This window comes from Apostichopus japonicus, chromosome 10 (genome assembly GCF_037975245.1).
Source record: "Apostichopus japonicus isolate 1M-3 chromosome 10, ASM3797524v1, whole genome shotgun sequence".
Taxonomy (NCBI): domain Eukaryota; kingdom Metazoa; phylum Echinodermata; class Holothuroidea; order Aspidochirotida; family Stichopodidae; genus Apostichopus; species Apostichopus japonicus.
The window spans coordinates 14,821,072-14,836,316 of record NC_092570.1 but is presented as its reverse complement, the minus strand read 5'-3'; the positions used below and the strand labels follow the sequence as shown (position 1 = coordinate 14,836,316).

General features: G+C 40.0%; 1 protein-coding gene across 2 annotated transcripts; it reads right to left on the bottom strand.

Moving 5' to 3' along the window:
• Positions 1-2,438: 2,438 nt before the first annotated feature.
• On the bottom strand, positions 2,439-14,770 carry LOC139975288 (carbohydrate sulfotransferase 15-like). Of its 2 annotated transcripts, none has more exons than XM_071983084.1 (8): positions 13,950-14,770; positions 12,283-12,447; positions 10,216-10,423; positions 7,380-7,502; positions 6,745-6,898; positions 5,872-6,037; positions 4,104-4,248; positions 2,439-3,851 (listed from the first exon to the last, which is right to left on the bottom strand). In XM_071983084.1, exons 1-8 carry the CDS (start codon positions 14,022-14,024, stop codon positions 3,679-3,681), a joined length of 1,209 nt encoding a protein of 402 aa, XP_071839185.1. In that variant the 5' UTR covers positions 14,025-14,770; the 3' UTR covers positions 2,439-3,678. The 2 variants fall into 2 exon arrangements, with proteins under 2 accessions (XP_071839185.1, XP_071839186.1); XM_071983085.1 differs by having other exon boundaries at positions 12,316-12,447.
• Positions 14,771-15,245: the final 475 nt, after the last annotated feature.

The following is a 15,245-nucleotide window of genomic DNA, read 5'->3' as shown; positions in this document are numbered from 1 at the left end:
AGCTCCTACGAAATAGCCAGGGGTTACTGTTAATTCCCGATTAAGGAAACATAACGGCGTTCTATACAAATTTTTAAGAACATCCAGCTCCACCCCACAATCTCGTCCACTGGGGAACTATACCCCCAACCCCTCCCCTCCCATCATGGAAGTTCACGCCATTATCACTCAAAATGGTCATTTCGGGGAAGGTTCTCTCCTACCCCCTCCGCCGATCCAGCTCCACATTGCCCGAATCACTCCCCCACCCCGAGAAATTTTCCCGGTGGAAGATTCCCTCCTACCCCCAGGGGCGTAGCGAGCGGGGGGGGGGGGTGGGGGGTGTCACACACCCCTATAATTTGGTCGCTGTCGGCAAATTTTGGGTCTGTCGGCAAAAGGAGAAAAGGAGAGCGGAAGGGGAAGAAAGAAGGAAAGCTGAATAGAGAAAAGGAGAACGGGAGCTTCTTCCGTGCCAAATTTGACTTAAAATATGCACCAGATTGCATCTAAGGACGTTTCAAAACTAAAAATTTTCCAAAGGGGAGGGGTAGACCCCCTACCCTTAGACCTTTCCCCCATTTCAGTTACCACTTCCAGATCCGTCGTCAAATCAAATTTTACTTAAAATATGCACCAGATTGCATCTAAGGACGTTTCAAAACTAAAAATTTTCCAAAGGGGAGGGGGACACCCCCTCCTCTTAGACCCCTCCCCCATTTCAGTCACCACTTCCAGATCCGTCGGCAAATCAAATTTTACTTAAAATATACACCAGATTGCATCTAAGGACGTTTCAAAACTAAAAATTTTCCAAAGGGGAGGGGGACACCCCCTCCCCTTAGACCCCTCCCCCATTTCAGTCACCACTTCCAGATCCGTCGGCAAATCAAATTTTACTTAAAATATGCACCAGATTGCATCTAAGGACGTTTCAAATCTAAAAAATTGCCAAAGGGGAGGGGGACACCCACTCCCCTTAGACCCCTCCCCCATTTCAGTCACCACTTCCAGATCCGTCGGCAAATCAAATTTTACTTAAAATATGCACCAGATTGCATCTAAGGACGTTTCAAATCTAAAAAATTGCCAAAGGGGAGGGGGACACCCACTCCCCTTAGACCCCTCCCCCATTTCAGTCACCACTTCCAGATCCGTCGGCAAATCAAATTCTCCACACCCCCCCCCCAACAAAAACCCCTTCGCTACGCCCCTGCCTACCCCTCCGCCGATCCAGCTCCACAAATCGCCCTGATCCTTCCCGCCCCCCTCACCCTTCCCTTCTCCGAGAAGTTCTCCCCGGGGGAAGGTTCCTTCCTACCCACTATTTATAAAAAAATATATAAAAAATTCCCACAATTTCGAACTATTCTCGATATTGCTAGACCTAAGTCGAAATTTTGATTTAAAAAAACAGGCGTAGCTAACTTTCGAGAATATCGCTGGAAATTTCGAGAAGCTACTTTAGTAGTTCGAGTCGCTATCAAAATTGCGACTTTTTATGACGAAATTACCACATCAATTGTCGCAATTTCAAAAAACAAGAAAAGAGGGAAAATTCTTATATTCTTTATATTCTTATGAAAATCAGACGCATATCCTTTGCCATCCTGACACTCTTGTTACTCTATTGCATATGATACAGCTTGAATTAGTTTCCAGTAAAAGTCAGTATTTCGACAGTGGTTTTTCATTTCTCCAAATTTAAACTATATTTTCGAATTCTTCAAGTCTCGACTTTTTTTTCTGGAAACTTCGACAACTATCTCGAAATGTGTTCGACCATTTTAATTCAAAATATCAACTTGAAAGGAATAAGGTACATAGTACTTAATATCTGTGTTGGCTCTAAATAATAGTGTAGGCAAACTAAAAGGTCCACATAAACTTGAACATTGCTCGTTCGGCGAAATTTCAACGACAAGATTCAGTCCAATGATCCTGCACTGTGTATCTCTAGTTACAACCACTGATCTGTACAGACCAGTGGTTACAACTGTTGGGTGAGGGAGAAACAGACCCATGCATCAATTCGACTTCCTGTCTGACCATAATAAGAGAAGCTTGAAGGAAGTCGATTTAATCCTTAAAGTGCGTTCACACTGTCATGGTCTCAATAGGGATATGGCTTTTCTTTCCGAGTTCAAGCACTTTGAGCAATCTGGGAGCTTTATGGTAGACTGACGTGATTTCAATCACTCTTTTTACACCTGACGAACGACCATACATATGGCCCCTTTTGGTTCAAGCCTCCCAATAAACAATGAGTTATTAACACATCCTCGAGTTAAACCCTGATCTCACACCTAAATTATTGCCATGGAGATTTGCCTCCTCAGTTCTTTTTTCTTTGTTTTTGGCTGCTAATGTAACTAACATTCATTAAAGTATGAGAGTAGGGATTGGGCTGCAAAACTGTATTTATCGCAAGGGTGAAGAAATATATTCAGAACACGGTATTTTTATATGTTTGTTGTTTTCTATTTATTATCGTAAACAAAAATAAACTTTGAAGATAAAATGGTTTAATTTTGCAATATGCAATCTCTGTCAACCATCGAAAGTTACGTTTGAAGGACTGTGATACCAAGGCCTGAAAACTCTACAAGAGTTGCGATGAATATTATCTACCGCCCCCAATTATTTGTGGTAGCATACTCCATATACATGCCTGATTAAATAGCACGTCGTCATCAAAGTCACGTGGTCTCTATAGTTTCTTATAGAAATTCCCAATAGCGAAACCCTATACCCCTCACGGGATAGCTGACACGTTGGCCATTCATGGCACCTGTAATTTTCCCTATTATGACCATGTAGAATTTTGCAGCTATGAGATCGCGAAGTTTTATTAGTCACATGTAAACAAGCATCTTTACTCACCAGTAAACAATTTACTTGCGCGCTGTTCTTGGTAAGCCTTAAGGGGTTCTAAAAATGTTTCGATTTTCGCACGAGATGTACTATAATTCATGCACTTCTACATCCAAGCCAAAAACCAAGAAATCTTCTTTGATAACATATCTACAAAGATGATCGCCTGCTGCTTTTCGGGACTCATCTTCCTTGGGTGGATTAGACCCTATATGAAATATGCCACCTTGGGGATTAAACGTGCAGAGTCCGTTTCAATCCGCTCAACTAGAAAAGTTCCAAGAAGCGATACGATGACATCATGTTAGATATTTACTGAAGTAAAGTATGCTTTCTGATGATTGCGTGTTGTAATGCACTTATAGCAGATATTGTATATGGACTAAATTCAAGACCACTTTGTAAGCTATAGAGAGCATGCGTATAAACATCTCGATACGGATTATTCAAGATGCCATTTATAGTCAACGTATTACTTTATCCAGAGTGGGGTAGATTATACTTGGAAACCGGAAACATTAATTTCATCTAAATAAATACACAATCCTCTTCCTTGTACTAACACCAAACTGTCTCTACGAAACTATGTGTCTTGGTACTCATATACCAATACCCTGTTCTCCATATACGAATACAGTTTTAAGTTTGACTTGACTTCTTGCCTCAGTGATAATATGATCCGTCCAAACACCGTCGCCTTTCCACACGAACGACAAGTTCTTCTCATTCCTGTCCTCATCGCACGCCACTTCTCGGCAATCTGCGATACTTGGATCTAGATTTTTTCTACTGACGAACCAGATGAGTCGGTACTATCTCTATACATTACCATATAAAATTATCGTCATCGAGTAAAGTTGCCAGTCTTTTGTTAAAGGGGGAATAGAAATCACGCAACAGCTGCGCTGTCTCCGGTAACAACGCCACCGTCTTGCTGTGTCCAACATTATGGCGTTCTTCGTTACATAAGTCGTTCGTCTCACCGGGAGGAAGCTCATCTGGCGAGAGAACATATTTGTTTGTTGAAAGCTTACCTTCACAGCATGATAGCTCAAAGTTCTTGCACGAGGGGTAAGTATAGTGGCAGTGATACACCCCTCCCCCTCCCTTCCCCCCCCCCCCTCGTAAGAGAGAACAATGTGATTTAACACCGAGTCATCACAGACCATTACAGAGAAGGTAATTCTGTCCTCCAGCTTTTCTCCTCTGAGAGCCAAAATATTTCCAAAAGTCAAAAGAACAATTCTTACCGAGCTCTAAAAATCGATGAAGATCGGTCAGAATCTCAGGACACTTTACGCTCCAATCTTCGGTTCTAATGACCCTCAGCTGACTAGGTTTAAAAATTTTCAGCCAGTCTTCCAGATAGACCGAATAGAGACCAATTCTTAATCGCTATATGGGATTTAAGAAATTAAGAGATCAAAAGGCATCATCCAAATATATATTTTTTTATTCTTCGTTGTAAATGTGTTAAAAATAAAAAATTAAATAAACACCAATCTTCTTAAAGATAAATTATACAACTGAAGTCCTTTTTTTTTAAACTATATTAGATAACAAAACAAGTGGAAATAAAGTAGATATCCCGTTTTGTCGTCGGACACAACAAGAGTTGATCAGGGTTCAAAATTCGTAGATTAAGGCGAAGTTTACATAAAAAAGTACGTTTGACAAATACTCGAATAATTCCAGTACCAATGAAGTTCAAACTTTCAAATATCCATAGCAAAATTTTAATAAATGGCCAATTAATGTACTTGAGGTAAACAAAATCTAGTAGACTTTCTTATTTTTGTCTAATTACAATATTATTTTGAGTAACATTTCAATACCATTAATGGTCTATCAAACAACTGCTTTAAGCATGCGCAATAGAAGAGACAAAAAAAACAATTAAAGAAGAGAATTAGTGGTTTAGATCAGCATGTAAAATGACATGATTATATTGCCAGTGGCTAAGTAGCCTTCACAATTGATATATTTTAACCGATTTTCGAGAAAGGGAAGGAAGGGGATTTTTTTCGGCAAATGCTATTTGGAAGATCTGACCAGTATAAGTGGAGTCTAACCCCCACCCCCCCCCCCCCCTTGATAAACCCCCTTCCATGCTGCTATTACATGTTTTCACCTGAGTGGCCTTCGTATGGGTCAGACGAGCTATATGAATGATGGGGTGGGGGTGGTTGCTAGAGAGGAATTTCTGCGCGTATGATGGGACTTACTACAGCACATGTTTCGCTTTGATTAAAAGTTCTGTATTAGCCCCCTCTTCCTACACTCCAACACACGGCCTCCTAAACCCAGTTCCTCGATTAGCAATTTGAACTGAACGAGCACAGAGTGTGTACTGCACGTACAACATTCCTGTTTCGAGGTTGGTAAATTTTTACTAGACAATGAATTAGTCACTAATAGATTTAACTACATATTTACTTACATTTTTATCACTATTGATGTCGTAATTCAATTCGGGCACTGACTCACTTTGCGGAACTTAACGAGAATGTCGAAATCAAATTGATTTATCGGTGAGTTTCTTACATATATTATGGAAAATCTTTTAGCATTTTAAGGGACATTGGCAGATTTCGCCTAACGAGACTTTGCACAGGCTACATATTCAACCTGGCGAGACGTTTTGTATTGAAAATCGAGAATGTGTAAGCTCGTTCATTTTACTTTATTCTGTCGAGTTTGTTATGTGAATGCCGACCCCCCCCCCCCCCCGCCCTTCAACCTTCCTACACTTAGAAGGCCGCCATTGCTCTGTAACGTATCCCTCACTCCATCTATCAATAACTCGCCGGAACACAGAGGATGGGTAACATCCAGCGGGGGAGGGGAGGTGGGGGGAGGGGCTACGCAGATTATCAATTTAAATTAGGGGTATATAGATGGGCCTTCTAATGGAGAGCCAAAATTCGCCTAATAATAGCTTGCAAAGTATTATTACCGCGGAGGTGGGTGGGTGGGGGGGGGTGGGGGAGATTAAATAACGCATACATCACCACTTACGACTGCTCTTCCTGAAGGTAACTTGTCAGCTTTATAGACACAGGTGCGTAGATCACCAATAGTTTCGAGGCATGTCTGGAATTCTTCAATTCCTGCTTTAACTGATTCATGAAATTCCTCGGAGGATGTTAGCCCGCTGGAGAAGTATAAATAATCTGAGAACAACCTGGTGAAATGAGGTAAATAATCAAAGTTTGTTTTAAAAGTCAAGTTCAAATGACGGGACTCGTCCTGAATATTGACATATACGTGTGTATAGACTTACCGTGTTAATGAAGAATAAGACGGCACGATTTCACGACAAATGTCTATTTTTGGGGGTCGTGTTTTCGACTTTTTAAGTAATTTATTAATCTTAAGGAAAAGTTTCTTCGAAATTGTCGAGACAACGCGTACGTCAAAACTTATACATTTTTTGGCGGGTTTTCAAACACGCAAAAACTCGACAATTTACAAATTGTCGTCAGGATGCTGTACGTGGCAAGTCGAACGACAGAAAAAAAAATCATATTTTATTGGAACGTAGCAACTCGATAAAACTATTTTTTGAAACATTGTAATGTCCGTATTAAACCAAAACGATATGTCTACAACTTGTTTGTTCCTGCAGAACCAACGTTAAGATTCCAATCTGAGACTAAGTTGTACATAGTAAATAAGAATAGCCTACCTCATTTAAGACCAAAACGGTGCTTTTACTTTTATTATTTTTTAAATAGTCTTCGTCACTTCTTTTGGAAAGGCTTTTGTTCAGATAGAATTTCACAGATCACGTTTCTTTCCCGACTGACGATGGCGGACACCCTCCCCCACCCCCACCCCACCCACCCACCCCATTGCGCACGCCAGTCATTTGGGGGACCTCAATAATACCTGTCTATGGGGTTACGAAAAGCAACAATAATTTTGGCCTCTGGTTGAATGGAGTGAATGAGCGATGGGATAGCAAAGTCTGGACATCGGCCTAAATTTGGATGAAACGAAGTCCAGTGGCGATTGCCCCAGAATGTTGACGCCGAACCGTCCCCTGCATTCATAGCAAAACAAAAGAAAATGACAAAAGAAGAACAAATATTTCGTCCTGTATGAATAAACTAGTGTCTGATAATTTACTCAAATTGTTAAATTGTCTAGAACCAGCATCAGTTTGAATAGTAATTCAATGGATCTAAATAATGCACATTCTAGAAATTTATCAAAGCTATAGCAGCCATATTGCAATCAGCATTTGTTTCTCCCTCAAAATAAGATCCATTTCATTAATTTAAAAAGGAAGAAGAAATAACGTTTTAGTTAATGTACCAAGGTATGTATTGTATGTATGTATCCTCCTGCAAGCAGGAACTCGCGAAGAAGCCTCATTGGCTTATCAAGGTCTACTCAAACTGCTAACCTTGCCCGACGAATTTCTACTCTTTTCGGGACTTTTCGGAGTTTGGTGTAGGAATGATGTCTATAAAGAAAATGAAGGAGACTCTTTAAGACTATAAATAAAATTTTAAAAATACCAAATATGGTATTGGATGCATATTCTTCTCCTTTCTTCATGGTAACTTTGCGCATCAGGTTTCCCCACAACTCGTAGTACGCCGTTGCAGATGACCCCAGAGTGGATTTACCGTTGTACGTGCCTGAAAACAGAACATTGAACAGAATGTGAAAAGAAATGCGAATTAATATTTAAGAAGAGATATTTGGAACACGTGAAATTAATTAGTACTTATCTTGAGGGCAACTCAAATATTATGTACATGTACCCCCTCGTACACGGAGAGTAGCAGCACTGCGGTGAAAGGGACGGGGGGAGGGGGATGCATGGAGAGACGGGGAAATCTTAGAGAAAGGTTGATCTGAAATGTACATTATTTGATGGATTCTGGCGAATCTTAGTCCAGACATGCATATAGGATGTTGATATGTTAAAAGCAGTGTACTATTTCAGAAAAGCATAACTTTCAAGGGGAATCTGGTTGGACCGTCAGATGTACAAAAAGTATGAAGCAACGGTCCGCAAACTGTTAGGCCCACGACCCAGGATTCAACATCTGCTCCCCCAACCCCACCCCCTTGATGAAAAAGAATAACCGCTAGCTTGGATAATGGACTTGATGTATTAAAAAAACAAATAATAACGTCTTTACGGACCGTCAGTATATGTAGCAAATTGTTTGTGTTGTATCGTGCAACGTCTTTGGTCTGCACAAAAGGAGGATCGACATTCCAAGGCCTGTAAATATGGTACTTGGAGGCTATAAGAATGGCCACTGTAGACAGGGAATTAAACCCTATTGTTTACGTTCCTCATAATGATTCCTTGAAGAGAGTTTGTATAATTGTTGGTAGCTACCGCACATATGTATAATTAGTCAATGGTTACTGGAATTCCCTTTATAATCATGTTTGTAGCTACCAAGGACCGCAGCATCATAGAGAGTAGGTGTGTTCATTATCATGAGCATATAGGTATATAGTAATCCTATTCGTTTACTCCAGCCATGTATTGTCCGAGAGACCTGTAGGTTCTACCGCTGCCTGTAAGTTATGGTACAGAAAGCATGGTAGGCTACTGTGCACCATGTGGCTATACTTGGTGGATCAACGTTGTTTATATCGTCGCAAGGCTGTTTGTTCATTTTGACTTCGTGTCATTGGGAAAAAAAAATTGTCTTTTGTGTGGTAATTCCAACGTTTAGTGGAATAAAGCTTTATACCGCGTAAAACGTGACGAATTGAAATATATGCAGTTTATATACTTTTCTTTGAATACCGAAGAGATAGACCGGACTTCGGCGCCGAGAGAATTTCGTAAGTATCTCTTTCTTAAATTTGTAACATATTCTGTGTGTCTTTGTATCAGAAGATGTTGGAGAAGGGGGGGGGGGGGATTAACAATATTATCTGTTATCTAATAGGGACGCGATATGCGAAATAATGTCACATGCACACACGTTAAAGATACGTTATTTCATATGTAATGTATGTATGAATGTATTAAGTTTATGTTTTCCTATTTCTGTCGTTCTTATGCAAAAGACTGGTCCTCGCCTCCTACGTGTTCGTTCTCATCCTCTCGGTACTTTTTAAGAAAATTCATCCAGGAAAGAACCTGGGCACGAAAAAACCAAACTACAAAACGACTGACCCGCTCTCAACCCTAGTCCCCTTGCATCGAGACTGTGACTGTGTGATCATCGTCAGGTGTGTATCACGATTCCCTAGAAGGGGAACATTATGGTACACATGATCTTAGCCAAAAGGTCGATCGGCTCGGCCGATTCTCATGGCTTTATCAATTGAAACTGGTAAAGGTGGTTACCCGTTAATCAGTTAAAACTGTTGTGTGTTATAATTTCTTAGCATGTTTTACATGTATGACCAGGCTGCTATACTGATAAGGACTTAACAAAAAGAAAATACTAAACTCACCGTCTTATGCAATGATTAACTGGACTAACCAGACTACTCTAAAGGTTCGCGAATAATTTCGTCCACATTTTAACAGAAAGTGGATGACACTTTGCTGCAAAAACGCTTAAAATCTGCACTTTGAACCATCTTTACAAGGTATACTTTCTAGTCAAACACAGGAACAGTTGTTTAGACTCCTAAACAGCATTTGAGCCTGTGCATGGATCTACAACACTCCCATAGTATAGATTATGGTAGATTCAGCTACGTTGAAAATGAAAATTGGTATCGAAAACAAGAACTGCAATTTATCATTTATAGATCTGGCTAATTGTCAGCTTCCTGGACGGTAACATAAATGTTGATAGTGTTGATGTAGTCATATATCACGTGTATTATAAATGGCGGCTCTTAGTAGAGAACAACGGATGTACGGAGATATTTATATGTATATCAAAACCTTAAATCTTTGAGGTGGCTCTCAGCATCTGTATAGAAGTAGGAGTGTACTTTATCCTGTTATTTATTTATTTTCATATATTTATATATTTATTACATAAACTCTTCATTATTAGAATCAGCCTAATCAGGCCTGACGAGATGGGAGGGGTGGCCCGGTGTGGGGGGGGGGGGGTCGGAGGTGTCCGGTGTCTCGATACCTATATAATTGGCATAATACATACGGACTCAACGAATCGGCATAGTATGCCACACTTACATTATGTAAAGTGTGTGGCTATCAGTTCCTATATACAAGTTTATAACAGTGTATCATGTTATCACACTATTCATAAAGTACAACGGATCTACGGAGTCATTGGTATACCATACCTTATATCATGTGCCAGGTTAGCTATATCAGCCTATATCAGCCTATATTACAGTATAGAGTAGCATAACATGCTATCACATGAATAGCATAAAAAGTATTCTCACCGACTCGTATTTTGGCCCACCAATGCGGTTCCTTTCTGCTTACCGAGATTTGAGGGTGTTTTGTCAGTTTCACCCAGATATCAGTAGTTCCACATTTAGGCATGCCAGCTAGATAAAAATACGGTAAACAGTCCACGGTGCCCCTTGGTGATACCCAACAGGGATTCTTCTTACTCTCAATAAACTCAGCTGGGTACTCCGACAGTGCCTGTTATTAAAGATACAATCCGCGAAGTTCAATCAAGGTAACGATGCTACACTTATTCGGACCAGGGAGCTGCTACTCTTTTGGCATTTCATTTATTTGTTCCATTTCCTCACAATGTTTATATGATAATAAGACGGTGAAGACAATACCATGCAAAGAAAATAATAAGTAATAAATCATTTAAGAGAAAAATAATGGAAATTACGGAGAGAAAATGGTGGAAGGGCTTGGAAGCCGTAGCTTGTAGAAGAAGCCCACCAAAAATAAAGATAACATGTATAAAGGATATGGGCATGATAATAAAGCCCCTTACCAAGAAGGCCTATACCTCCCCCACCCCTAAACTAAACAAAAAAGGCATTGTTGCTAATGCTAACCCTGTTCGGACCAAGGAAGCTGGGTATGGGATATGTTCCTATCTATTCTGTGCGCAAACCATTCTCTTCTTTTATTTTTAACGATATATGCCAAAGAGGCCAAATATCTAACGCATGTTCTGAACAGTATATTCCCCATAGTTCGTTATGGTGTAGCCCATGTCGACACAACGGGAAACTTGTTTAACCGATAACGTTCTCCTATGTTTTATATCAAAATATGATATGAAAAGTTAGCATCGTTTTCTAAGTAAAAAATAATGACCCGGTGTTAGACTTATTTTCACGTATCGCGTATTTTACGACCGCGTGAATCAGACCCTAGTATGGCATTTATCGACATCCGTATTCTCCTTAAATCGTTTTTAGACAAAGAAATGATATTTATGTTGACAAAACGGATCAAAATTGTAATTTTTTCTTTTCTATTCGTTTAAGGTTTTTTTTTTGTGGTATATCTTTATATTCTGAAACTCCAAGAATATTTTAAATGATCACAAACGACGTAATATCTGTCAGGCTTTATTCAAATTTCATATCCTCGTTTCTAAAGCGTATTTTACTGCATGTTCTATTAAAATAGCAACCAATGTCCTAATTTAAAGTCCTTTAACGTGCAATTAATTCACGCGCAAATATTTCACACGCTATCATTTACATAATCAATGTTTACTCAGATGCATTAAGTTTTAAGTTATACAATAAGTTTCATTGAAATCGTAATGAGTAGGAAAATCCAGAACAGTGAGAAAGCTTGCAGCCTCCATCGGGATTCGAACCCAGGCCTCCCGCTTTATATGCGGACACCCTATAACCACTAGACTATGGGCGCCTGATTGTATGTCCAGAGGTTCGAAACCGGTAAGGAAGGTCGTAATTCCACTCTAGGCGTTTGTCACCTGTATCGAACAATACTAGTTCTGTTTTTGGTGACATATTTGCCTTACTCTAGAGATCAAACATGATTCTAACTAACTCGAAATCATTTGTGATTCCTAAAGCCGATCTCGAAAGAGATACTTTGAACATACTTTGTTCATGAAATGGAGGTAAATGACAAAGGCAAACTTTGAATATATATATATAATTGAATTCGCAGTGAGTAGGAAAATATGTATATCTATATTCTGAATATTCTCAAACATCAATCCGAACTGGAACATGTCCCTACACATCTGCCTCACCCTCCGATATGGACCTGAATGAATGCTACAGCAAGGCACTCGGAATAACCTAAGACGGACGGCATAAGGGAACGGAAATTTGGAGGGGGGGCGGTGTTGGCTGGGTTGTACTAACACCCCTTGGGCTTTATCATGAACGGTGCATTGGGCTTAGGCAGATGATGTGTAGGAACATGTGCCCGTTCTGATTGTGGTTTCAGAATATACAATGAGGACGGTACGTGTGGAGAGGGAGAGGTCACTGAGCCTGTATCGTTTATATTAATGAGAAATTCAATCAGTTTACACCACTCCTCACCATTTTATCTTTGTCAACAATTGTTAAGCTGACCTCAGGTTCCAAATGAATAGGCTTCTCATCTTCCGACCAATCAGGTAATGGCTGTGGATATCTCATGACGACAGACCGAATGACAGCGAGACCAAACAAAACACCGGCAACCGAGAGCAACCTCACTGCACGCTGAAGATGAAGAAGAAAAGAAAGAAAGAAACACTTAAATTTCAGATTCGTATATAAATTCATAAAAAAATGCTTCCTGATTAATTGTGCAAACGGTTAACGAGAATTATCCAAAATATGATTTCCAAAATGATAAACATAGTAATGATCAACATTGTAGCTTTCATTTTTCACTCAGATATAACTCATTACCGATAATGTCGAGTTTTTTCTATTATTAAGCTTAAGAACTTTTGTCGCCCAGACACAATTCGGGGGCGCAACCAAGTACACTTCTGGAGTGAAATTATCACCCACCCCCATCCCCCACCGAATACAATCAAGTGGGCTTATCCCCAAAAACGGCAGGGAGCTAAGGGGAGGGGACCCTCCCCTCAAATCCCTTTCATGGAAGACTAACATCATAGCCTCCCCCTACCCCCCCCCCCACCCCAAGTTCTAAAATGGTGGTTCTATATCCCTGCTCTTGTTTCATCACATGCAAACATATAAACACAAAAACCAAATACGAAGGAATTTATTCTCTTCATTATTCAAAATGAAAATTTATCTGTTTGCATGGGATTAGCTGTCATTTTTTCAATAATACAACTTTAGACATCAAAGTTAACTCTCATTTCTAACAACAGTGCATTGATCCCTACGAATGTGTGATTCGAACCTAAATTCTCCTTTCAAAGATGGCTAGATCTTTGTTCATCTAATCAGAAAAATTCAGGGAATAATTTTTGTGTAAAATCTTTGCATAGCAGTCTTGAAGGTTACGAACTTTTATCTCTTATAAAATACTACATGGTTCGTTTGTGCAAAAACTGCTATACGCCTTTGTATAGCAAGTTGCCCATTTTACATAGCATTTTGTTATGCGATACCGGATAAATTATTTACTGACATTATATATGTGAAGAGTATTGCCCTCATATATGCTAGAAAGTCGAATAATGGTCACCCATTCCTCCAACTTAAAGAAGAATTGTCAGCTGTCATTCTGGTGACCCTACAAGACCTTTGACCTCCTTTAAAAACAATACGGTGTGTTTACTCAGTGTGGTAGACCTACTCACCAAATATGATATTGGTCCAAGCTTCCCTTCATGAGATATCGTGTTTACACACACGCACCTACACACGCACACTCATCCGCCTGCATGACTGCATAGGTTACGATTATCATCGAAACCGATAAGGGGGTGGGGGGGATGGAGTTAACCCTGAGTGAACCCAACCCTAACAATACCCTGGGTACGGTTACCACTCTATGATCACAGAAGGATTCTTAATCTTGCTCTTAACACTAGAGTCTGACTAACAAAAGATCGACAGTCATTCTGTGACAATGTAGGCTATGTCCCGGATATACCGTGAAAAAACACACAAACACGTTAACTTTCTATTGAGTGAAGTTCAACAAACTTGGTATTTTATGACCAGAATTTGTACCCCCTTCGGTATAAGATACCCCTTTGGGTATTAGAGAGAAAAAACATTAAGTCATCACTCACCTGATTAAACAAAGCAGACATTTTAAAACTTTCAATACACCTTTCACTCAGAGCCCGTCTTACGAAATACCACATTTGGTTCACGTATCATACTGCCTGTATGTGTGTTCGAGGTTGTGGTAACCTCCCCCGTTTTGATAACAGTGAAGTTTCCGGCTTGCGTGATGATTGCCAGTGTATAGGCGCTTTCGTGATATATATTATATGCCTATATATATATATACTTTCGAGGAAGATCTGTGTACACGTTTCCCGCATCAGCCTTTCACCGCATTGCTGTCGGTGTCAATAAAGTGGAATGCCTTCGAATGATCTCTGGCGATAGGCATTTAGATTTGATAAGATGTAAATAGATACAGTATGAAGCGCTATAGCAAGGATTGTCCAATGGGAATCATACTTTAGTATAGGCTAACATCGTTGTTTGATTGCGAATGAGAACTGACTATCTCGGCGAGCAGACGAGCGGATATTGGGTACGGAAAATAACACAAACGACACTGGCAAGAGACTACTGCATCTAGTCTATACGTAGCCCGCGCGTTGATGTTTTCAACAGAACCAGCTGGTTTAGTGAGGAACTTTTCACTTCATAGGCATTTTACTTACATTTTCTCTGTTTTACTTATATATGTAAGGTACTTGTACCTAGATTGATGAGGTATTGAGCAAAAAACAAAACTGCAATTGCGCCTGGTTGCTTTGTTATCGAAGCTGTTTTACGTGTTTACTCGTTCGGTTTGTCTATCCGATGATTGTTCTCTCAATGGTCATCACCATTATCCCAAAATATGCTAGTTAAGTTAATAATTACGGATGCTCAAAGTTTCAACGCATATTTTACTGCCAATATATGAGATATGTTTTCACTCTTTAATAGTGCTCAATACACGGCTGGGAATAATTGGGGGAATCTTTCAGTGAGTGAATAAATTACAACCCGTTTAGTCCGCATGAGTTTAAAGGTAGTCAGTATAGGCCCCAAATTATAGCACGCTATAATTGCTAGACGGTTTTCAAAAAGTACTTTCCTGGAGGTCTGGGGCCAATACAGCATACCATACGGGCAAAGAATGGGGAGTTGTCCTGCACAAGATAAACGGTCCTGAACAAACTAACCGGAGTTGTGTAGCTCCTACGAAATAGCCAGGGGTTACTGTTAATTCCCGATTAAGGAAACATAACGGCGTTCTATACAAATTTTTAAGAACATCCAGCTCCACCCCACAATCTCGTCCACTGGGGGAACTTTACCACAACCCCTCCCCTCATGGAAGTTCACGCCATTATCACTCA

Bases quoted from the DNA above. Each gene is read 5' to 3' on its own strand.
- LOC139975288 (XM_071983084.1), bottom strand. From the start codon at position 14,024: ATGTGGTATTTCGTAAGACGGGCTCTGAGTGAAAGGTGTATTGAAAGT. The intron at 12,448-13,949 runs GTGAGTGATGAC...CTTCATCTTCAG, and splicing joins TGTCTGCTTTGTTTAATCAG to CGTGCAGTGAGGTTGCTCTC. The intron at 6,038-6,744 runs GTATTATTGAGG...TCATTTCACCAG, and splicing joins TTTCGTAACCCCATAGACAG to GTTGTTCTCAGATTATTTAT.